The sequence below is a fragment of the Hemitrygon akajei genome, chromosome 8 (genome assembly GCF_048418815.1).
Source record: "Hemitrygon akajei chromosome 8, sHemAka1.3, whole genome shotgun sequence".
NCBI classification, from domain to species: domain Eukaryota; kingdom Metazoa; phylum Chordata; class Chondrichthyes; order Myliobatiformes; family Dasyatidae; genus Hemitrygon; species Hemitrygon akajei.
In genome coordinates this window covers 49,917,535-49,942,360 of record NC_133131.1, presented here as the reverse complement: position 1 = coordinate 49,942,360, position 24,826 = coordinate 49,917,535, and the positions used below count along the sequence as shown (strand labels likewise).

Genomic DNA, 24,826 nt, shown 5'->3' with positions numbered 1-24,826 from the left:
CACAAGGACTTTCAAGTCATTTTGCACCTCTGATTCTTGAATTTTCTCCCTGCTTGGAAAATAGTCTATGCCTTTATTCTTTCTACCTACGTGCATAACCATACACTGCCTCACACTATATTGGATCTGCCACTTCTTTGCCCCCTCTCCCAATCTGTCTAACTCCTTCTGCATACTCCCTGCATCCTCAGCTCAACCTTTCCCTTCACCTATCTTCATATCATCTGCAAACTTAGCCAGGAAGTCATCAATTCCATCATCCAAACCATTGACCTCTGATATAAAAAGAAGCAGTCCCAATACCATCCCCTGAGGCCCACCATTATTCACTGGCAGCCAACCAGAATAAGTCCCTTCATTCCCACTCTTTGCTTCTTGCCAGTCAGCCAATCTTCTACCTATGCTTGTATCTTTCCTGTGATAACATTGACTCTTACCTTGTCAAACCTTCTGAAAATCCAAATAAGCAACATCCACTGACTCTCCTTTATCTACCCTGCCTGTTATTTTCTTAAAGAATTCCAACAGATTTGTCAGGCAAGATTTCCCCTCAAGGAAACCTTGCTGACTTTGGCCTGTGTTATCATGTGCCTCCAAGTACCCCGAAACCTCACCCTTAATAATGGACTCCAACATCTTCTCAACCACTGAAGTCAGGCTAACTGGCCTATAATTTCCTTTCCCTGGCCTCCCTCCCTTCATAAAGAGTGGAGTGCCATTTGCAATCTTCCAGACCACTGGAACTGTTCCAGAAAACCATCATTACTCATGCTTCCACAATCTCTTCAGCTGCTTTGGTCTGAACCCTGGGGTGTAGTCCATCTTGGCTTATCTTTAGACCTTTCAGTTTCCAAAGCACCTTCTCCTTAGTAACTTCTGCCCCTTGACACTCACCAATTTCTGGCATACTGCTAGTGTCTTCCACGGTGAAGAATGACAAAAAAATACTCATTTCATTCATCTACCATTTCTTTATTCCCCAATGACCTCTCCAGTGTCATTTCCCTGCGGTCCAATATCCACTCTTGCCTCTCTTTTACCCTTTACATATCTGAAAAAAAACTATTGGTATCCAATATTATTGGGTAGCTTACCTTCATATTTAATCTTTTTTCTTCTGTTTCTTGCCTTCTGTTAGATCTTAAAAGCTTCCCAATCCTCTAACTTCCCAATATGTTTTGCTATATTTTATGCTTTTATGGTGTCTTTGACTTGTCAGTCACAGTTGCCTCACCCTCCCTTTAGAATACTTCTTCATCTTTGGGATGTATCTATCCTGTGTGTTTCGATTTGACCCCAGAAACTCAAGCTATTGCTATTCTTCCTACATCCCTGCTAGTGTCCCCCTCTTTAGCTTCTCCCTCTCAAAATGCAGTGTGAATTATGATCACTGCCTCCTTAGGATCCCTTTACCTTAAGCTCTCTAATCAAATCTGGTTCATTAAACAATATCCAATTCAGGTTCCACTACAGTTGGTGAGGTGGGGAGGTAGAGACCTGGTGGGGGGGGGGGGGGGTGGTGGTGGTGGTGGTGGGAGACAGAGAGAGATAAGCAATGGCAGGAGAGCGAGAGAGACAGACAGAAGCAAGGCTATCAGTAGGAGTCAAAAAGGGCCAGTGGCTGAGTCAATAAGAGGGGCAGTTGCAAAGCGAGAGATTAATACACACACACACACACACACACACAGACACACACACACACACACACACACACACACACACACACACACACACACACACACACACACACACACACACACACACACACACACACACACACACACACACACTCCCTCAAAATCAAGAGCAAGTTGCTTCCACTTCTATGGGTTGAGGTGCCTACTGAAGGCAGTGTGGGATCCGCAGAGATGGCTCAGGTGTTTATGATTTGGTGCATTCCTGTTTATGGGAGCTCCCAATACAAGGACCAGAGGTTTTCACTGCTATCCTGAATGTCAGGTCCTGAACCAGATTCCCCCAAAATTAATGTTATGCTTACTCAAGGAAGTGCTGTGCACCCCCTTACACCAGTGGTAGAATTCCAGATTGGCGGGAGATGGTAGCCCTAAACTTCGGGGTGTGTCCTTTGAGCAGTCCAGGCACTGGAATGAGTCACGATCAGCCACATTCAGGCAGTGGAAGCTCTTGTATGTTTGGAAAGGCCTGGGTTTTTAAATGACACAAGAGCATCTGCACCTGATCTGAGCAGAATGGTGCTGTAGTGGTCAGCAGGTGGCGGAGCTGCCTCACCGGTCTGGACCCTGGGATTGATGCTGACCTCTTGTGTTCTCTGCACTGAGTTACATATTGTCTCTGTGACCATATGGTGCTCCAGCTTCCTCCCACGGCCCAGAGCTGCGATGTTTATTCATCACTGCAAACTGTTCCTTGTATTGGAACAAGGATTTACAAGGATGTTGCCTGGATTGGGGAGCATGCCTTATGAAAACAAGTTGAGAGAACTCGGCCTTTTCTCCTTGGAGCGACGGAGGATGAGAGGTGACCTGATAGAGGTAAATAAGGTGATGAGAGGCATTGATCGTGTGGATAGTCAGAGGCTTTTCCCCAAGGCTGAAATGGTTGCCACAAGAGGACACAGGTTTAAGGTAGTGGGAAGTAGGTACAGTGGAGATGTCAGGGGTAAGTTTTTTACTCAGAGAGTGGTGAGTGCGTAGAATGGGCTGCTGGCAACGGTGGTGGAGGTGGATACGATAGGGTCTTTTAAGAGACTTTTGGATAGGTACATGGAGCTTGGAAAAATAGAGGGCTATGGGTAGGCCTATTAATTTCTAAAGTAGGGACATGTTCGGCACAGCATTGTGGGCCGAAGGTCCTGTATTGTGCTGTAGGCTTTCTATGTTCTATTGGAGAATAGTAGGACAAGGACTGGAGAATGGTTGGACTGGAGAATGGCAGGACAAGTGCGGGAGAATGGTAGAATGATTGGGAAAAGTTCATGCAAGGGAGAGAAGATAAATTCATGAAAAAGTTTTAGTGTAGAATTGTTGGACCTGGTCTTGTTTATGGGACAAGCTCAATGGTCCAAAAAATCTCCCATGTCTCCTGAACATATGAATAGGAATGGTGAGAAAAGATAGTATAGTGTTCATCATTCCAGTGAGACCTCATATTGGCCAGTGTAGAGCTCCAGACACTAAACTGTGTGGTGTAGTGATCAACAACACACAAAATGTTTGAGGAACTCAGGCATTTATGGAGGGAATTGGACAGTTGATGTATCAGGACGTGATCCTTCATCGGTCCAGATGAAAGGTTTTGGCCTAAAACATCGACTGTTCTTTCTCCCAACAGATGCTGACTGACCTGTTTCGTTTCTCCAGCATTTTGCAGGTCGATCCAAATTCCACCATCTGTAGTCTCTTGTGCCCATGATGTCCTTAGTCATGTGGCTGATACTGGGAAAAGGGTTCAGGGCAGATGGAAAATGGCTCAAATCAGGAACCCAAATATGGGATAGGCCCAATTTCACAAAAGGTGTTAAGTAGTTCAATGTCCTTTGGGTAAAATTAATTTTTAACTATTTAGCACATTGAACAATCTTTCTGTTTCTAGCATCTAAAAGGTGACACACTATTCCAACCTATAACTGCAGAGGGCACAAGTCAGCATCTTTTCTGCTCAGGGAATTTAATCCGTAATGCTTCCTCCTTCTCTGAAGTTCTGATGCCACTTTGCATGTCCTGTGAATGTTGAGTGGGACCATTCCCAGCTCTGGGCAGTCACTACTTCAGTCTCAGGGTGAGCAGAATGTGTTAACCTCACTGAAGACCTGCTCTGCGTTGAAGGAGCACTAGGAGCAGCAAGGACTCAGAACATTTGTGAATTCAAATCAGATTTATTACCACTGACGTACATCATGAAATTCCAAACAAGAGGAAATCTGCAGATACTGGAAATCTGACCAACACACACAAAATGCTGGAGGAACTCAGCAGACCAGGCAGCATCTACGGAAAAAAGTACAGTCGACATTTTGGGCCAAGACCCTTCAGCATGACTGGAGAAAAAAAGTTGTGGAGCAGAGTTAAAAGGTGGGGGGAGGGGAAACACAAGGTGATAGGTGAAACTGGGAGGGGGAAGAATGAAGTAAAGAGCAGGGAAGTTGCTTGGTGAGAGAGATACAAGGCTGAAGAAAGGGGGAGTCTGATAGAAGAGCACAGAAGGCCATGGAAGAAAAAGGACGAGGAGCACCAGAGGGAGGTGATGGGCAGGCAAAGAGATAAGGTGAGTGAGGGAAAGGGGATGGGGAATGCTGAAGGAGGGAGGATCAGGGGCATTACCAGAAGTTTGAGAAATCAATGTCCATATCATCAGGTTGGAGGCTACCCGGACAAAATATAAGGTGTTATTTCTCCAACCTGAGCGTGGCCTCATCACAACAGTAGAGGAGGCCATGAATAGACATAGCGGAATAGGAATGGGTAGTGGATTAAAATGGGTGGACGCTGGGAGATTTGCTATTTCTGGCGTACGGAGTGTAGGTGCTCAGCGAAGTGGTCTCTCGATCCACGTTGGGTCTCACCGATGTACAGGAGGCCACATCGGGAGCACCGGACACAGTATATGACACCAACAGACTCATAGGTGAAGTGTCACCACACCTGGAAGGACTGTTTTGGGCTCTGAATGGTGGTGAGGGAGGAGGTGTAGGGGAAGGTGAAGCACTTGTTCCGCTTACAAGGTTAAGTGCCAGGAGGAGATCGGGGGGAGGGATGAATGGACAAGGGAGTCGCACATGGAGCAATCCCTGTGGAAATCAGGAATTGTGGGGTAGGGAAAGATGTGCTTGGTGGTGAGATCCAGTTGGAGATGGCAGAGTTTGTTGTTTTGTAGCAGTGAGTGAGGGAGTGAATGAGGCCTCATTGGTCAGGGTTGACCATGGACGTTGCATCCTAGCTGTCTAGATACACAAGCCAGGGCAGTACAATATGGAGAGCGAGCTGTTGCCCATGTAGCAATCTCTCCCCTCCACACATCTGATGAACCCATGGGAATGGCAGAGACCGATACAGTTTAGCACCAGCAGCATCGTAGAACTGCCTTAGGGACTCCAGTTATGGATTTTTCTCTTGGGGTTTACTCCCAAAGCCTTCCCCATGAGCAGGTATTGCCACAGAAAAAGCAGAGGTTTGAGATCAGAGCTCTCTTTCTCTTGGGCTAAGAAGCAAAGTCACACATGGTCAGGAGCTGGACATGTTGTCAGAGGCTATTTGAAGCACATGCCATTGGGAGCACTTTAATAGGTAGTGGGACCTTGTCCCCTTTACCACCCCTGGCTGTGACAATCTGCAGCAGCAGCAGCATGGTGCAATTCATAAATAATAGCTGCTGGTTGCAATAGGAGATAAATAAAAAATAAATGGTGCAAAAAGAGAGCAGAATAGTGAGGTAGAGGTAATGTTCATGGGTTTGTGGCTGGGAGGACACAGAGTAACTTGTCTGAGAGCCACTGCGTCACTGCTCCAGTGACGTGGATTCAATCCTAACTTCTGGAATTTGCATGTCCTCCCTGTGATTGTGTGGGTTTTTCCTGGGTGCACTAATTTCCTCCCAAAGATGTGATAATTGGCAGATTAATTGGTTGCAGTAATTTGCCTTTCATGGTGAAGTATGGGGGTTGTTGAATCTGTGGAATGCTCTGCCAGAGACTGCAGTGGAGGCCAAGCCCATGCATATGTTTAAGGTGGAAGTTCATTTCCTGATTGTTTGGGGCAACAAAGGATATGGCGAGAAGGCAGGTGTGTAGGCTCGAGTGGGATCCGAGATCAGCCCTGAAGGAATGGTGGAGCAGAGTCGATGGGCTGAATGGCTTAATTCTGCCCCCATGTCTTATGGGCTTCTGGTTGATGGGAATGCGGGGAGAACAAAGAAAGAGGACTAGTGTAGGATTGGTGTAAGTGATGGTCAGCACAGGCTCAGAGGCTGCAAGGGCCTGTTTTCATGTCGTATCTCTATGACTCCACAACTCAATCCAATGCTGGTAGAAGTGCCCTCTGCACAGTTCCTATGGAAGTAAAGCCCTGCCTTCACCAATCACACTCTCCTTCATTTTGTGTGACATTGTATGCTAAATGGGAAGGATTCAGAAGCAAGCTAGCAGTTCAAAGCTGGGCACCTGTGAGGTGTTGTGGACTAGCGACAGCAGCAGGAATGTTCACTGTCCCACTCTGCATTCACTCAACTGTTCCAGTCAGGGGTAGAGGGTATCACAGGACCAGACACGGCAAAAATAACACAGGACAGAGCAGAGCCTAAGTGAAGTAACATCTGACAGATCAGATCAGAGCTCTGCAGTCCTGCCATGTCTCGTTGTGAATGTTGCTGAATAGTTAAACTTCCCAACAGAAGGAGGAGATGGCTCCAAGAACCTCCCACCCCCCCCCTCAGTGTCAGGAACTGCATAGCAATGCACAAGGTAGGGGTGACCATTGGTGGCCACTTTCAGCCAGACACGCTGTCCCTTAATGATGGTCTAACTTCTTCCTGAGATTCCCCCCATCACAGACACCTGTCTTCAGACAGGTCAATTCACTCCACATAGAAAGCACAGGATATAGCAAATGCTAGGGGACCCGACAGCTTTCCAGCAGCAGCCCTGAAGACCTACAGAACCAGCTGCCATCTAGCTCTGTCCAAATGAAGAGTCAACCTGAAGCTGACTCCACGCAGATGCTGCCTGACACCCACTGAGTTCTTCCAGCATCTTGGTTGTTGCTGCAGGCTCCAGCATCTGCAATAACTTGTATCTGCCCCAATTAGCAAGTTGTCCCAGGACAGTTACTGCCCAAATCTATCGTGTTTACGAAAAGGAGAAATTGCCACTGCGTCAGTGTATTATTAATCATCTGCAAAGTGATGGAACAGTCACCACAGTGCCGGTGGGAGCACACGCTGTACCCTGGCACTTAATTGGCATTGCCAGTAGATGTATGCACGCTCTACAAGAGTGCTGCTTGAACTGTGCACATTTCTCTCTAAGGCCTGGTTGCTGTGAAGCCTGTTGTTGGCAGTGGCATGACCTGTTAACAGATCAGTCGTAAAGTGTGCAATCCTGACACAGTACCCGAATGAACATGACTGATCTTCCACTGTACGGAGATTGCACAGGTACTGAGGTCCGTAGTGGACAGCCTGCTTATGTGTAATGGCTCACACCTGTCTGTGGAAGCCCAGTCCTCATCTACTGACCTCTGTCTCCCCTGTGGCGAGTGGTGATCGAGGCCACTCGCGGATCTGCATTCTCCAGCCAGCAAGTGTACGACGGGTGCTTGCTGACTCCATATTGATGTGGGACACGTGGATGGTTTATATGTTTCTCAGGTGGAATATGCATCTCAACCAGGCCCACTGAATCCTTGTTGTCTTGGCTTCCAGCTGGAGTTTCATGTTGTCGTCCCTTGGTTTTGCCACTGTGGCCTTCACGACTGGTGTGCTGGGGTTCTGGGGACCAGACTTCCTGGAACGTGCGAACCAAGTGTCATCCTCAACAAAAAATTCAGTCTACTCTAAAGACAGGTATGGCCGTTCCTTTCCATACATTATACATAATTAGACAATTCAATTAGAATTTTACTGTCCTCTGCTGGAGAAACTCAGCAGGTCAAGCAGCAGGATTGCCAGCGTTTGAGTCAAAATCTTCCATCAGGACCCCAAATATCAACAACTCTCTTCCTCCCACAGATGCTGCTCAACCTGCTGAGCTCCTCCAGCAGATATTTGTTGCTTCAGGCTCCAGCATCTTCAGCCTTCTGTGTCAACTGTTTATTAAACACTGTTGGTTCATCAGTGTTGCAGTGAAGGTGAAAACATGTGATTATTCAATCCAGCATTACATGGCTCCTGTCTCTTAACTGATATCTCTTTGAGGACCTAACCTGGTCCCAATGTGTGTTTGGAGCTATAAAAGAAGCAAGGCAGCGGCATTATTTCATTAGGAGTTTGAGATTTGTTTGTCACCTAAAACACTGGCTGCATCAATGTCCGGTATGGGGAGGGGAGCTACTGAACAGGCTCAAAGTAAGCTGCAGAGAGTTGTAAAATCAGTCAGCTCCATCATGGGACACTCATCTCCGTGGTATCAAAGATATCTTCAAGGAGTGTTGCCTCAAAAACGTCATGTCCATCATTAAGGACCCCCATTACGCAGGACATGCCCTCTTCTCATTGTACAGAAGCCTGAAGGCACACATTCAGCAATTCAGGAGCAGCTTCTTCCCCTCTGCCATCCGATTCCTAAACGGACATGGAACTCATGAACACTACTTCACTAAATTTTTATTTCTGCTTTTGCACTACTTATTTAACAACTATTTTATATATATATATATCTAAAATAGATATATTTACTGTAATTCATTGCTTTTTTCTTTATTATTATGTATTACATAACACTGCTACTGCAAAGTGAATAAATTTCCTGACATGTGCTGGTGATATTGAACCTGCTTCTGATTCCTCTTTAGCAGGTTACTCAGCGATTCAGAGGACAAGCCACAACTTTTTCAGGGCGATTAACTTACCACAATCTGGAGATTAGTGACCAACCCACTGACCGCTCTTTTTTACTGATGCATTACTCCAAAGGTTGTTGCCTTCCTGATACTGCTGCATGGGGCCTGAACAGCTAAGGACCAGGCCCTTTGGCCTACAACGTTTGTGCTGACTGTGATGCCAAGCTAGCTAATCCCGTTTGCCGGCTCATGGTCATATTCCTCCATTCCCTGCCTTTTCATGTGCCTGTCTGTCTAAGTGTCTGTCAAATGTTGCCATTGTATCTGTTTCCTGAGTAATATCTGAGTCAGAAACAGAAACCGGCTTTTCCAATCCAACTGGTCCATGCTGACCACAGCACCTTGCCTGCTAGGCCCAGTTGTCTTCATTCATCCCATAAACCTCCAAAGTACTCCCCTCCATACACCTATCCAAAGACCACTCACATGTTGCCTGCCTCAGCCGATTCATCTGGCCGCTCTTTCAAGTACCTTCCTCTCTCTCTCTCTCTAGGTGAAAAACATGCTGTCCTTTGAATTTGAGCTGGAGAGTAAGTTACTAGGGAGCCCCTGATTACACAAAATGATGGCTGTCTGTGGTTGACACTCATGGCTTGGCTACTTTGCCAGCAGGTTCATGGGGGTTATTAGAGGTGGGGTAAAGATGCGGCCTTTCAGCCGGTGCAGCACCATTACACCGTGGCATTCCATAGCTGTTAGATTCAATGTAGGAACCGGGGCTGCCCTCTTGCCCCTGGTCTTCACTAACTTCTTTAGAGACTCAAGTCAGACAGGCCCTTTGGCTCAATGAATAAATCATGCTATTGTACTGCCTCAAACCCTTCCACTGGCAGCTCCTTCAGGCCCCTTTTAAACTTTTCCTTTAACCCTGAATCTATGCCCCCCCCCCCCCCCCCAGTTTTGGACTTCTCTGTCTGGGAAAGAGACTGTTACCACCTACCTTATCTATGTCTCTCACAATTTTAATCATTTTTATAGGGTCCTCCATATTTTCCTGTGTTCCAGGGAATAATAATGCAACCTGGCAATTCAGGCCCTCCTGGCCATATCTTTGTAAATCTTTTCTGCACCCTTTCCAGTTTAACAATGTCTTTCCTATAAGAGGGAGACCAAAATTGTACACCATACTCCAAGTGCAGCACCAATGATTTACATAACTGCAATGTAATGTCTGAACAACTACACTCGTTGCCATGACTTTTTCACCACCCTGTCTGGCTGTGACGCCACTTTCAATGAGCCACTGTATGCCCATGGACTCCCAGATCTCTCTGACCCACTACACATCCTACTGCCCTATTGTTCATAGTACAAATCCTACGTTGGTTTGATTTTCCAAAATGCATCCACTGACACTTAACTGTATTGAAATTCATTTGCCACTCCTCTCCTCTCTTTCAGTGTCAAGACCTCCCAGTTTTTCTCAGTTACAAACTTGCTGACAAAGCCTTATGCAGTTGCATCCAGTCATCCATTTGCCACTTCTTGCCCACTTCCCCAAATGATGAAGATCCCCCTCCAAACTATAACTTTAAAAAAACTCCTTCTATTAACAAAGTGTTGTTACCAACACCTAATTTCATGCTACCTGCACATTTACTGATCAAGTCTTGTGCATTCACATCAAAATCATAAATATCAATGATATGGGTCACATCACCAACCCCTGTGGCACACCACTAGTCACCAGCTTCCATTCCAAAAATGAACCTTCAACCACCATTTCTGCTTCATACTCCTGAGTCATTTTGATTCCACCTTGCTGGTTGTCCTTGGATTCCATGGGACCCAACCTTCCAGACCAATCTACCATGCGGGACTTCCTCAAAGTCCAAATAGACAACATTCACTGCCTTACCCTCAACTACAATTTTGGCTACATCTTCAAAAAGATTCATCAACCACAACTTTTCACACACAAAGCTATGTTGACTTCTCCAAATTAGACTTTTTTTTGTCCAAATGCTGATCTTGTCCTTCAGAATTTCTTACAGTAACTTCCCCACTACTGATGTCAGGTTGACTGGCTTATAGTTCCTTGGTTTGTCCTTGCTCTTGCTACCTTTCTTAAAGAATGGAACAATAGAAGCCACCTTCCAGTATTTGGGAACTTCACCAGTAGCTAATGATGCAGAAACAAGGGTCTCTGCAATTTCTTCTCTAGCCTCCCACAAAGCCCAAGGATTTACCTTGCAGATTTATCCACATAATATGTTTAAGACTGAAAATGCCTCCACACTTGTAATAGGAGTTTCCTCAAAAACATCTTCACTAGCTTCTTTTACTTATTGAGCAACATGAAGTAAACACCAAAGCTAGTGTGTTTTAAATCCCACCCATCTCCTGCAGCTTGAGACATAAGCAGTCCTGATGATCTTTAAAAGTTTTATCCAACCTTTTATCCAGTGAGGGTTAGAATAGGATGACTTAGCAGGTGCAGGTAGCGGGGGTTCAGATCTATGGATCATTGGGATCTCTTCCGGGGAAGGTACAATCTGAACAAAAGGGACGGTTACAATCGAACCTGAGGTGTCCAATATTCTTGCTGACAGGTTTGGTAGAGCTGTCAGGGAGGGTTTAAACTAATTGGCAGTGGGGATGGGAACTGAAGTGATAGTGCTGAGGATGATGTAAATGGTTTACAAACAAAGACAGTGTGTAATGAGACTCATAGCAATAAGAGGCCAATGATCGGACAAAATTACAGTCACAGGATGAGCTGCACTGTAACAGGTGGATAAAATCAAAAAGGGTGAATGTAGGATTGAAGGTTTTATATTTGAATGTGCGCAGTATACAGAATAAGGTAGATGAACCAGTAGCTCAGTTACAGATTGGGGTGTAGGATGTTATAGGCATTACTGAATCACAGCTGAAAGATAATTATAGCTTAATGTTCAAGGACACACATTGTATCAAAAGGACAGGCAGGTAGGCAGAGGGGGTGGTGTGGCTTTGTTGATAAAAATGAAATCAAATCATTAGAAAGAGATGACAAAGGGTCAGAAGGTGTTGAAACTTTATGGGGACAGCTAAGAAAATGCAAGGGTAAAAAGACCTTGATGGGAGTTATATACAGGCCCGCAAACAGTAGTAAGAGAGTGGTTTACAAATTACAATGGGAGATAGAAAAGGCATGTTAAAAGGGCAATGTTACAATAATCCTGGATGATTTCAATATAGAAGTAGACTGGGAAAATCAGGTCAGTGCTGTACCAAAAGGGGGAATTTCTATGATTCCTTCGAGATGGCCTTTTAGAGCAGCTCATGGCTGAGCCCACTAAGGGATCAGCTATTTTGGATTGGGTGTTGTGCAATGAACCTGAATTGATTAAAGAACCCTTAGGGACAAGTGAGCATAACATGATCAAATTTACTCTGATCTTGAGAAGGAGAAGCTAAAGTCAGATGCATCAATATTACAATGGAGTAAAGGGAATTGGCCAAAATTGATTGGAAAAGAACTCTGGCAGAGATGAAGGCAGACCAGCAATGACTAGAATTCCTGGAAGCATTTTGGAAGTCACAGGATATATACTGTACATCCCAAAGAGGAAGGAATATTCTAAGGGCAAGATGACACAACCATGGCTGACAAGAGAAGTCAAAGCCAACGTAAAAGCCAAAGAGAGGAAATATAATAGTTTGGTGGAAGCGCCAGGTGTCAGGGGTCATGAACTCTGTGGAGGTACCATAACTAAAGAGCAGGTTCATGGGAAACTGAAAGGTCTGAAGGTAGATAATTCACTTGGACCAGGTGGTGTACGCACTATGGTTCTGAAAGAGGTTGCTGAAGCAATCATGGAGGCATTTTTAATGATCTTTCAAGCATCACTAGAGTTGTTCAAGATTCTGGAATGTTTCCCAAAGACTGAAAAATTGCAAATGTCACTCCACTCTTCAAGAAGGGAGAGAGGCAGGAAAGGCCAGTTAGTCTGACCTCAGTGGTTAGGAAGAATTGTTAAGGATGTGGTTTTTGGGGTACTAGGAGGCATATGATAAAGTACACTGTAGTCAGCATGGTTTCCTCAATGGAAAATCTTGCCTGACAAATCTGTTGGAATTCTTTGAAGAAGTAACAAGCAGGATAGACAAAGAAGAATTGGTTGATGTTGTGTACTTGGATTTTTGGAAGACCTTTGACTGGGTGCCACTGATGAGACTGCTTAGCAAATTAAGAGCCCATGGTATTTCAGGAAAGGTACTACTAGTATGGATAGAACATTGGCTGACTGGCAGGAGGCAAAGAGTGGGAATAAATGGAGCCTTTTCTGGTTGGCTGCCCTTGACAGTAATGCTTTATGGGAGTCTATGTTGGCACTGATTCTTTTTATGTTATATGTCAATGTATTGGATGATGGAATTGATTGCATTTCTGGTGAAGTTTGTAGATGATATGAAGATAGGTGGAGGGGCAGGTAGATTTGAGGAAGTAGAGAGGCTGCAGAAGGACTTAGACAGATTAGGAGAATGGGCAAAGAAGTGGCAGCTGGAATACAGTGTTGGAAAATGTGTGGTCATACACTGGTATGAGAAGTAAAAGGGTAGACTATTTTCTAAATGGACAGGAAATTCAAAAGTCTGAGGTGCAAAGGGACTTGGGGGTCTTTCAGGATTCACTAAAGGTTAATCTGCAGGTTGTGTCTGTGGTGAGGAAGGCAAATGTGATGTTAGCATTCATTTCAAGAGGACTAGAATATAAAAGCAAGGATGTAATGTTAAGGTTTTATAAAGAACTGGTGAGGCCTCATGGAGTATTGTGAGCAGTTTTGAGCCCCTTATCTAAGAAAATATGTGCTGGCACTGGAGAGAGTTTACAGGAGGTTCCCAAAAATAATTCTAGGATTGAATGGCTTTGGATCTGTATTCACTGGAATTCAGAAAATGAGGGGTGACCTCATTGAAATCTATTGAATGGTGAAAGGCCTTGATAGAGTAGATGTGGAGAGGATGTTTGCTAAGGTGGGAGAGTGTAGGACCAGGAAACTGGAGCAAAATCTTGTAAAAGAAGGCTTAAAAACAAGAGGCTATGCTACTAAAAAGATGGTTCTGCTTTGTGTTTAGCTATGTTATACCCCTAGATAAGGAAACATTCCATTCAAATTTATAGATAAGAGTTAACCAATTAAAAAGTCATTATTTAAATAATGCAGAACACAGACGCTTCTAGAACTTCCCAGAGTTATACTTGTATAACCACTAGAGGTATATTAATATTACTTATACATACTATAGCTACTAGGAAGCATAGTATGCAGTTACTTGTATATAATTAATTATTTAAAATACAATTAGATAATTAATTGTTAAGTTGCAAACAAAATAGCAATTAAAGATTCTAATCTAAGAATTAAACAGTCAGACCATAATCTGTGCACCTATCCTATCCATCATTGTCGGAAAACTAATAGATTATGGTCATCAGAGCACTTCCATTACTTGCACTCAGGATTACACCCTCCTGAATAATATTCTCTATATATTGACTTATGAAACTCTCTGGACACATTTCATAAATTCCTCCACATCTAGATCCTTAACACTCTGGTTGGCCCAGTCATTACCTGGGGAATGGAAATCTCCCACTGATACAATCCCATTAATCTTACAGCTATGAGTAAATTCTCTGTATACCTGCTCCTCAATTTCCCACTGACTGTTGGGGGGGGGGGAAGTGGCGTATAATATAGTCCAGTAGAGTGACCCTCCACTCCTTATTTCTAAGTTGTACCAATATGGTCTCACTGGATGATCCCACAAGAATGTCATGTCTATGTACTGCTCTTATGTCCTCCCATATCATCTTGCTTGGCTCTCTTATCTATAGCATCTGTATCTTGGAATATTGAGCTGGTGGTCCTGCTCTTCTCAGCTTTGTTACTGTTATGGATGTAACATCCCAGTCCACAAAGCCAGGTTCATCTGCCTTACCTGTTAAACTTCATGCATTTAAATAAATGCAGTTTAACTGGGGTTTCCTTTTCGTATTTACTCTGCCCCTGTCTATCCTGATTACTAAACTTGTTGTCGCTGCCTGCATCTCAGGAGAAGTCCCAATGGTCCACAAACCTGAATCCCTGCTCCCTGCACCAACTCCTAACCCATAAATTCATCAGGCCTGTCCTTCTATTTCTGACCTGTGTCATTGCAAGTAACCTGGAGGCCATCACCTTTGACGTCATGCTTCTTAACTTCTTTCATAACTCCCTATACTCATTCTGCAAGACATTGTCCTTTGTTTTGCCTTAGCCATTTGTACCACTGTGTACAATGACCTCTGGCTGTTTGTCCTCCTGCTCAAGAATTTTCTACATCCGTGACCCTGGCATCTAGAAGGCAAAACGTTGTCTTCAGTCACCACAGAATCTCCTGCCAGTTCCCCCCCTCCCCCACTATGAGTTTGACTGTACTCTTTCCCCCCGAGCCTCATAACCGGTCACAGTGCCAGAGACCTGTCTACTGCTGCTAGCCGCTGAAGGAATGGTCCCCACACCAGTAGCCACAGTATCCAAAGAGGTATACTTGTTTGTGAGTGGGATAGCCATGGGGAACCCTGCATTGTCTGACTACTCCTCTTACTTTTCCTGGTGGTCACCATCTATCTGAAGCCTGCACCTTGGGTGTGACCACATGTAAAAGTCTCATCTATGGTGTTATCAGATTCCCAGACGATCCTGAATAAACCCAGCTCCAGCTCCAGTTCCTTTACCTGGTCTGTCAGGAGCTGCAGTTGGGTACACAGCCCACATCTTGCAGGAGGAGCATTCCACTTTTCTAAATCCCATCCTGCCTAACTGTTAAGTATCAACAACAAAATAAAATCCTACTTGTTCTTGCCTGTGCCTCCTCATCAAAGCTTTTTATAGAACCCCTCTCACTCTGAACACCTGTGCCACTTACTTATTCAGCCTCTTCATGCTGAAGCCTCAGTTGTCCTGCCCTTCACAGTTCCACTCTGACAATTGCTATTCCAAAATGGTCAATCTGCTTGATTCTACTTTTTCATTGTCGACTGTTAATTAGCTACTTAGCCAATCAACTATTAACTAACATTTTTCAAACTTGATTCTTTTAGATTTCTGCAAAGTGGATACTGGCAAGTAAGCCCTGAGGCCTTCCTCTTCAACTCTCTTGCTCTCACTGCCAAGTCTCAAGTCCTGTAAGGTTAAAACTCACATTTCCCACCCATTTCTGATTTGTACAGTTTGGTGTTTGGAGCCATCGTCTGCTCATCGGGACTCTTCGCAGTTTTAGTTGGTGCAGTGCTGTCGAAAACCTTAAGATCAAAGAACGCTCAAGCAGATCCCATTATTTGTGCAGTTGGCCTGTTGCTCAGCGCCCCGTTCTTCTACTTCGGGATTGTGTTTGCTGACAAGAGCATGGTGGCAGCTTTTGTAAGTATTGACTATCAAATCTTGTGCTGGCACTGATGTCATTACGTATTACAGTGTTTGATTGCCAGCAGTAATCTGACTCGGAATTGATACACAATGATGTCCAGAGAGATTTTAAATGAACTTCATATTAAAACCATGCTGCAGGAATTGTAATGTTAACAATAATGTACTTGTGACCACAGACAAAACTCTCAGACTACAGGTCCAATTATTCTAGATTAAGTGTCATAGAGCATACAGCATGGGAATGGCCCCTTTGGCCCATCTTGTTCATGCTGGCTAGTCCTATCTGCTCATTTATGACTTTGTAGTCCTTTAACCCTCTCCTATCCATGGACATCCGGATAGCTTTTAAATGTTGCTAATATGCCCACCTCAGCTCAGGTAGCTCATTCCAAATATGCACCATCCTCTGCATGAAGAAGCTGCCCCTGATGTCCCTTTTAAATCTCTTGTCCATGATCTTAAATCAATGCCCTCTTGTTCTTAAGCCCTCTCACCCTGGGGGAAAAAATGTTTTCACATCTTTCCGCCTTCATGATTTTATAACCTCTATTAGGTCACCCTCCAATCTCCTACATTCCAGAGGATGAAGTCCTCGATTGCGCAAGCACTCCTTGTAACTCAGGCCACCCAGACTAATCAACATTCTGGTAGATCTTTTCTGTAGTCTTTCTAGTTTAATAATATCTTTCCTCTAACAGGGTGATCAAAACTGTACCCAGTATTCCAAATGCAGCACCACCGGTGTCTTATTTAACTCCAACATAACTTATCAACTTCTGCCAAGGGGTCTTGGCCTGAAACGTTGACTGTACTTTTTTCCATTAATGTTGCCTGGCCTGCTGAGTTCTTCCTGCATTATGTGTGTGTTGCTTTTTCCAGCATCTGCAGATTTTCTCTTGATGGTCAACTTCTGTACACAGTGCCCTAACTAATGAAGGCCAGCATGGGGCAAACACTTTCTTCCTTCTTCGCCACCCAATCTACCTGTGATGCTGCTTTCGGTGGACTATGCACATCCGGATCTATAACACTCCCCAGGGCCTTACCATTCACTATATAAATCCTACCCTGATATCAGCAGCCAACATGCAATGCTCACAGTTATCTGGATTAAAGGCCATTTGCCAACCCTCAGCCCAGATGTCCAGTTGATCAGTACCCTCTGTAATTTTTCATAACCTTTCACACTACCTACAACGCAACCTCTGTAAGCAGCATCACAGGTAGACGGGGTGGTGAAGAAGGTGTTTGCCCCATGCTGGCCTTCGTTACTTGGGGCACTGAGTACAGAAGTTGACAAGCAAGAGAAAATCTGCAGATGCTGGAAATCCAAGTAACACACACAAAATGCTAGAGGAACTTGGCAAGCCAGGCAGCATTGATGGAAAAGAGTACAGTCAACGTTTCAGGCTGAGACCCTTCATCAGGACAGGTAATAATGAATGCGTTTAGCATGCTGGCCTTCATCAATTTGGGCATCAAGTTAAGGATTATGGATACTACGTTGTAGTTATGTAAGTCATTGGAGAGGCAGCACTTGGAGCACTGTGTATGTATTTGTCATCCTGTTTTAGGAAATATATCATAAAACTGGAGAGAGTGCAGAAAATATTTACGACGACGATGTCTGGACGAGAGGGGCTGATTTATAGGGAAAGGTTGGGACACTGGATCTTTATTCCATGTAGTATAGGAGAATAAGAAATAGGAGCAGGAGTAGGCCATCTGGCCTGTCGAACCTGCTCTGCCATTCAATAGGGTCTGCCATGGACTCATCTCCACCTACCTGCCTTTTCCCCATAATCCTTAATTTCCCTACTATGCAAAGAACATAACATCTTTAACATCTGCCGGATGTTGCTGAGGATGTTCTACGAGTCTGTGGTGGCCAGTGCTATCATGTTTGCTGTTGTGTGCTGGGGCAGCAGGCTGAGGGTAGCAGACACCAACAGAATCAACAAACTCATTCGTAAGGCCAGTGATGTTGTGGGGGTGGAACTGGACTCTCTGACGGTGGTGTCTGAAAAGAGGATGCTGTCCAAGTTGCATGCCATCTTGGACAATGTCTCCCATCCACTTCATAATGTACTGGTTAGGCACAGGAGTACATTCAGCCAGAGACTCATTCCACCGAGATGTAACACTGAGCGTCATAGGAAGTCATTCCTGCCTGTGGCCATCAAACTTTACAACTCCTCCCTTGGAGTGTCAGACACCCTGAGCCAATAGGCTGGTCCTGGACTTATTTCCACTTGTCATGATTATCTTATTATTATTTAATTATTTATGGTTTTATATTGCTATATTTCTACACTATTCTTGGTTGGTGCAGCTGTAACAAAACCCAATTTCCCTCGGGATCAATAAAGTATGTCTGTCTGTCTGAATGAGAGGTGACGTCATAGGGGTTTCTAAGCTCATGGGGGATGTGGGTCATAGTCCTCCCCAAGCTTGGGGAGTCTAAAGCTAAAGGGCACAGATACAAGATAAGAGGGGAGAGATTTCAAAGAGACCTGAGAGGAAAATTCTTTACACAGAGAGTGCAGAGGACCTGGAATTTGCTGCCAGAGGTTGACGCATTTGGAGGTACTTGGAGGGGAGAGGCTTGAAGAGTTATGGGCTGTATGGGTCAACTGGGAATAGCAGGGTGGATGCTGTGGCTGGCAAGAATCTTTTGAGCACAAAGGCCTGTTTCCAAGCTGTACTTCTACATTCTATGACTCTATGACTATAATTTTTGGGGAGAGCTGATTTGACAGCAGTAGTAACAGCCTTAGCACCAAGATTAGGTAAAGTCCAGCTTTCAGGTTAGATGCAGTTACCTACTGCACGGCACTTTCTCTGTAGCTGCTACACTTTATTCTGCATTGTTATTGTTTCACCTTGTTCTGCCTCAATGCACTGTCTAATGATCTGATCTGTAGTACACAAGTCAAGATTTTCACTGTATCTTGGTACATGTGACAATAATAAACCAATTCTAATTCCAATTCCACTGATCCAGTGAGCAAAGGAGGACACTGGGCCCTGCAGAAGACTGAGGGGTGACCTCACTGAAATATCGAATGGTGAAAAGCCTTGATAGACTGGATGTGGAGAGGATGTTTCTATGGTGGGGGAGCCTAAGACCAGAGGACACAGCCTCAAAATACAGGGCCCTCCTTTTAGAACTGAGACGAGGAGGAATTTCTTTAGCCAGAGAGTGGTAAATCTATGGAATTCGTTGCCACAGGTGACTGTGGAGGCCAAGTCACTGGGTATGGTCTATATATAATGCAGAGGTTGATAGATTCTTGATTATTCAGGGTATGAAGGGATACAGGGAGAAGGAAGGAGATTGGGGCTGAGATATTAGGGTTCCCATGATGAAATGATGGAGCAGACTCAATGGGCCAAATAGCTTAATTCTGCTCCTATATCATATGGTCCTATCGTCTTATGTTCACGCCAGCCTAAACTGTCCTGATGTTAATTACAATTTCCAGCTTGATACGTATGTTCCAGGTGGTTATTGGGGGAATATTTTACATGTGGCAAGAGTCTCTTTCTCCATTCTCCTTATGGGCAGTGAATTCCATTCTGCAATGACTTGCTGAGTTCTTTAACTCCACTCTGATCTTCTATCATTAATGTAAATCTATGCATCCCAGTAATAGTTTTCTCTGCTAAGATAAATAGGTCCTCTCTGTTCCCCTGTTTAGCACTCGTATAATTTTATATGCCATAATTAAACTTTTTTTCAGTTTCCTTTGTTCCAAAGAGAAAAGCCTTTATTAGTCACTCCTTAAATAAACTGTATTCAGTTTGATGCCAAGCATTGTTGGAGCTGTACTCTTTGATGCAAATGAAGTGTGTTCCATCACACGCTCGCTTGTGAGTTAGGTTTAAAGAATCTGTTATACAGCATAAGAAACAAGGCCTTCGACTGACCCTTGAGCACTGTGCACATCGATATTAGTGCCCTTTACCAGTACTTACCCCATCATCTTCTACTGCCAAGAGTTTATATATTTAAATATTGTGTGAATTCCTGCTGCCATTGCTCTTCAAGCCAAGTCTTCCATTCAGAGTCTCTGAGTGAAAGATCCCCTCTGGGAGACTTACACCTTATGTAACCTATGCCTTCTTGTATTGTATGGGAAAGGTTTCTACCCTGCCTAGGCCCTTCAGATCTGGCACACTTACCCATCACTTACCTTTGCAGAGGAAGGAGACATCCCGGTCAATGACTAGGCAATTAATGATGCTAGCTGAGGGAAAAATATTAGTCTGAGCACTGCAAAAAAAAGTCCCCTATTTTTCGTCAAATCTAACTCCCTTTTCAAGCTTCCCCTCAGACACTCCCTTTGTGTGTGATTTACAGCCCACTGCAATCAAAGACTGAATAATGGCAAGGAATTACTATAATTTGTGCTGCAATATTCTGTGAAGTTAACCACTATACAGGAGAAATCAATATTGTATGTATCATGTATTATTCTTATCTGTACAATAGCAAAATAATCCACAGCCTACAATGCAATGTTATATCCAATGATCAATAAAGCATGATAACATTATCCTTCTATATACAACACTAAAAATACAGCACTCCATCATACACACTCACCTATGGTCAGTTCCCTTATATAACATTCAATAAGGCACAGTTCCGTCCTGATATAGGGCTCCATACTCAGTCCTGTATAGAACAGGCTCAGTATTCAGTCCTGTATAATAAGGGCTCAGTATTCAGTCCCTTATAGAACAGGCTCAGTATTCAGTCCCTTATAGAACAGGCTCAGTATTCAGTCTTGTATAGGACTGGCTCAGTATTCAATCCTGTATAAAAAAGGGCTCAGTATTCAGTCCTGTATAGAACGGGCTCAGTATTCAGTCCCTTATAGAACAGGCTCAGTATTCAGTCCTGTATTGGACTGGCTCAGTATTCAGTCCTGTATAGAACGGGCTCAGTATTCAGTCCTGTATTGGACTGGCTCAGTATTCAGTCCTGCATAGAACGGGCTCAGTATTCAGTCCTGTATAGGATGGGTTCAGTATTCAGTCCCTTATAGAACAGGCTCAGTATTCAGTCTTGTCTAGGACTGGCTCAGTATTCAGTCCTGTATAGGACTGGGTCAGTATTCAGTCTTGTATAGGACTGGCTCAGTATTCAGTCCTGTATAGGACAGGCTCAGTATTCAGTCCTGTATAGAACGGGCTCAGTAATCAGTCCTGTATAGGATGGACTCAGTATTCAGTCCAGTATAGAACAGGCTCAGTATTCAGTCCTGTATAGGACTGGCTCAGTATTCAGTCCTGTATAGGACGGGCTCAGTATTCAGTCCTGTATAGGACTGGCTCAGAATTCAGTCCTGTATAGAACGGGCTCAGTATTCAGTCCTCTATTGGACGGACTCAGTATTCAGTCCTGTATAGAAAAGGCTCAGTATTCAGTCCCTTATAGAACAGGCTCAGTATTCAGTCCTGTATAGGACAGACTCAGTATTCAGTCCTGTATAGGACAGGCTCAGTATTCAGTCTTGTATAGGACTGGCTCAGTATTCAGTCCTGTATAGAACAGGCACAGTATTCAGTCCTGTATAGGACTGGCTCAGTATTCAGTCCTGTATAGGACTGGCTCAGTATTCAGTCCTGTATAGGACTGGCTCAGTATTCAGTCTTGTATAGGACTGGCTCAGTATTCAGTCCTATATAGGACAGGCTCAGTATTCAGTCCTGTATAGGACGGACTCAGTATTCAGTACAGTATAGAACAGGCTCAGTATTCAGTCTTGTTTAGGACTGGCTCAGTATTCAGTCCTGTATAGGACTGGCTCAGTATTCAGTCTTGTATAGGACTGGCTCAGTATTCAGTCCCTATTAGAACAGGCTCAGTATTCAGTCCTGTATAGGACGGACTCAGTATTCAGTCCTGTATAGGACTGGCTCAGTATTCAGTCTTGTATAGGACTGGCTCAGTATTCAGTCCCTATTAGAACAGGCTCAGTATTCAGTCTTGTTTAGGACTGGCTCAGTATTCAGTCCCTTATAAAACAGGCTCAGTATTCAATCCTGTATAGAACAGGTTCAGTATTCAGTCCTGCATAGAACGGGCTCAGTATTCAGTCCTGTATAGGACGGACTCACTATTCAGTCCTGTATAGAACAGGCTCAGTATTCAGTCTTGTATAGGACTGGCTCAGTATTCAGTCCTGTATAGAACGGGCTCAGTATTCAGTCCTGTATAGGACGGACTCACTATTCAGTCCTGTATAGAACAGGCTCAGTATTCAGTCTTGTATAGGACTGGCTCAGTATTCAGTCCTGTATAGAACGGGCTCAGTATTCAGTCCTGTATAGGACGGACTCACTATTCAGTCCTGTATAGAACAGGCTCAGTATTCAGTCCCTTATAGAACAGGCTCAGTATTCAGTCTTGTATAGGACTGGCTCAGTATTCAGTCCTGTATAGAACGGGCTCAGTATTCAGTCCTGTATAGGACGGGCTCAGTATTCAGTCCTGTATAGAACAGGCTCAGTATTCAGTCCTGTATAGGACGGGCTCAGTATTCAGTCCTGTATAGAACAAGCGCAGTATTCAGTCCTGTATAGAACAGGCTCAGTATTCAGTCCTGTATAAGATGGGCTCAGTATTCAGACCTGTATAAGATGGGCTCAGTATTCAGTCCTGTATAGAACAGGCTCAGTATTCAGTCCTGCATAGAACGGGCTCAGTATTCAGTCCTGTATAGGACGGACTCACTATTCAGTCCTGTATAGAACAGGCTCAGTATTCAGTCCCTTATAGAACAGGCTCAGTATTCAGTCTTGTATAGGACTGGCTCAGTATTCAGTCCTGTATAGGACGGGCTCAGTATTCAGTCCTGTATAGGACGGGCTCAGTATTCAGTCCTGTATAGAACAGGCTCAGTATTCAGTCCTGTATAGGACGGGCTCAGTATTCAGTCCTGTATAGAACAAGCGCAGTATTCAGTCCTGTATAGAACAGGCTCAGTATTCAGTCCTGTATAAGATGGGCTCAGTATTCAGACCTGTATAAGATGGGCTCAGTATTCAGTCCTGTATAGAACAGGCTCAGTATTCAGTCTTGTGTAGGACTGGCTCAGTATTCAGTCCTGTATAGAAAGGGCTCAGTATTCAGTCCTGTATAGAACGGGCTCAGTATTCAGTCCTGTATAGAACAGGCTTAGCATTCAGTCCCTTATAGAATAGGCTCAGTATTCGGTCCTGTATCGGACTGGCTCAGTATTCAGTCATGTATAGAACGGGCTCAGTATTCAGTCCTGTATAGGACTGGCTCAGTATTCAGTCCTGTATAGAACGGGCTCAGTATTCAGTCCCTTATAGGACTGGCTCAGTATTCAGTCCTGTATAGAACGGAATACACAGTATTTAGTCCTGTGTAGGACTGGCTCAGTATTCAGTCCTGTATAGGACTTGCTCAGTATTCAGTCCTCTATACAACGGGCTCAGTATTCAGTCCTGTATAGGATGGGCTCAGTATTCAGTCCTGTATAGGACTGGCTCAGTATTCAGTTCTGTATAGAACAGGCTCAGTATTCAGTCCTGTATAGAACAGGCTCAGTATTTAGTCCTGTATAGAACAGGCTCAGTATTCAGTCCTGTATAGGACGGACTCAGTATTCAGTCCTGTATAGAACAGGCTCAGTATTCAGTCTTGTATAGGATTGGCTCAGTATTCAGTCCCTTATAAAACAGGCTCAGTATTCAGTCTTGTATAGAACAAGCTCAGTATTCAGTCCTATATAGAACAGGCTCAGTATTCAGTCCTGTATAGGATGGGCTCAGTATTCAGTTCTGTATAGAACAGGCTCAGTATTCAGTCCTGTATAGAACAGGCTCAGTATTCAGTTCTGTATAGATCAGGCTCAGTATTCAGTCTTGTATAAGATGGGCTCAGTATTCAGTCCTGTATAAGATGGGCTCAGTATTCAGTCCTGTATAGAACAGGCTCAGTATTCAGTCTTGTATAGGACTGGTTCAGTATTCAGTCCTGTATAGAACGGGCTCAGTATTCAGTCCTGTATTGGACTGGCTTAGTATTCAGTCCTGTATAGAAGGGGCTCAGTATTCAGTCCTGTATAGGACGGGCTCAGTATTCAGTCCTGTATAGAACAGGCTCAGTATTCAGTCTTGTATAGGACTGGTTCAGTATTCAGTCCTGTATAGAACGGGCTCAGTATTCAGTCCTGTAGAGGATGGGCTCAGTATTCATTCCCTTATAGAACAGGCTCAGTATTCAGTCCTGTATAGAACAGGCTCAGTTTCTCAGTCCTGTTTTGGGCTGGCTCAGTATTCAGTCCTGTATAGAACAGGCTCAGTGTTTAGTCCTGTATAGGACTGGCTCAGTATTCAGTCCTGTATAGAACAGGTTCAGTATTCAGTCCTGTATAGAACATGCTCAGTATTCAGTCCTGTATAGGACTGGCTCAGTATTCAGTCCTGTATAGGACTAACTCAGTATTCAGACTTGTATATGATGGCAGTCCGCATAGAACAGGCCTATTGGTCAATTCTGTATAGGGATGGCTCAGTGTTCCATTCTGCGTTGGACAGGCTCAGAATGATGTTACTACAAACATTGCTATTCTCTAGCTATCCTCTGCAATCTGAATATCTTCTTGTCTGGAGGTTGATTACAGTAAAAATGACATGCTGAGTAAAATTCTTCTTCTTCTTCCAAAGGTTTGCATCTTTTTCGGTGAGCTTTTCATCGGCCTGACTTGGGTTATAGTTTCAGATATTCTGTTGGTAAGTAGCAAGTAAAAAGCCACAACTCTCTACTAATGATATTTTAGTTCTGTGAAGAGGTGTGTTCAAATGTAGCAATGTGGGAGGGAATTCTAAATCTGCATTATCCACTCAGAA

At 44.1% G+C, this 24,826-nt stretch overlaps 1 protein-coding gene across 1 annotated transcript in view; it reads left to right on the top strand.

The window, feature by feature from the left end:
• Nucleotides 1–24,826, top strand: part of LOC140731883 (protein spinster homolog 1-like) — a 106,565-nt gene that overhangs the window by 35,641 nt on the left and 46,098 nt on the right. Inside the window, exons 7-9 of the mRNA XM_073053825.1 lie at nt 7,396–7,536; nt 15,736–15,925; nt 24,644–24,709. Of these exons, the coding sequence (XP_072909926.1) occupies nt 7,396–7,536; nt 15,736–15,925; nt 24,644–24,709 (397 nt within the window). The remainder of the gene's footprint in view (nt 1–7,395; nt 7,537–15,735; nt 15,926–24,643; nt 24,710–24,826) is intronic.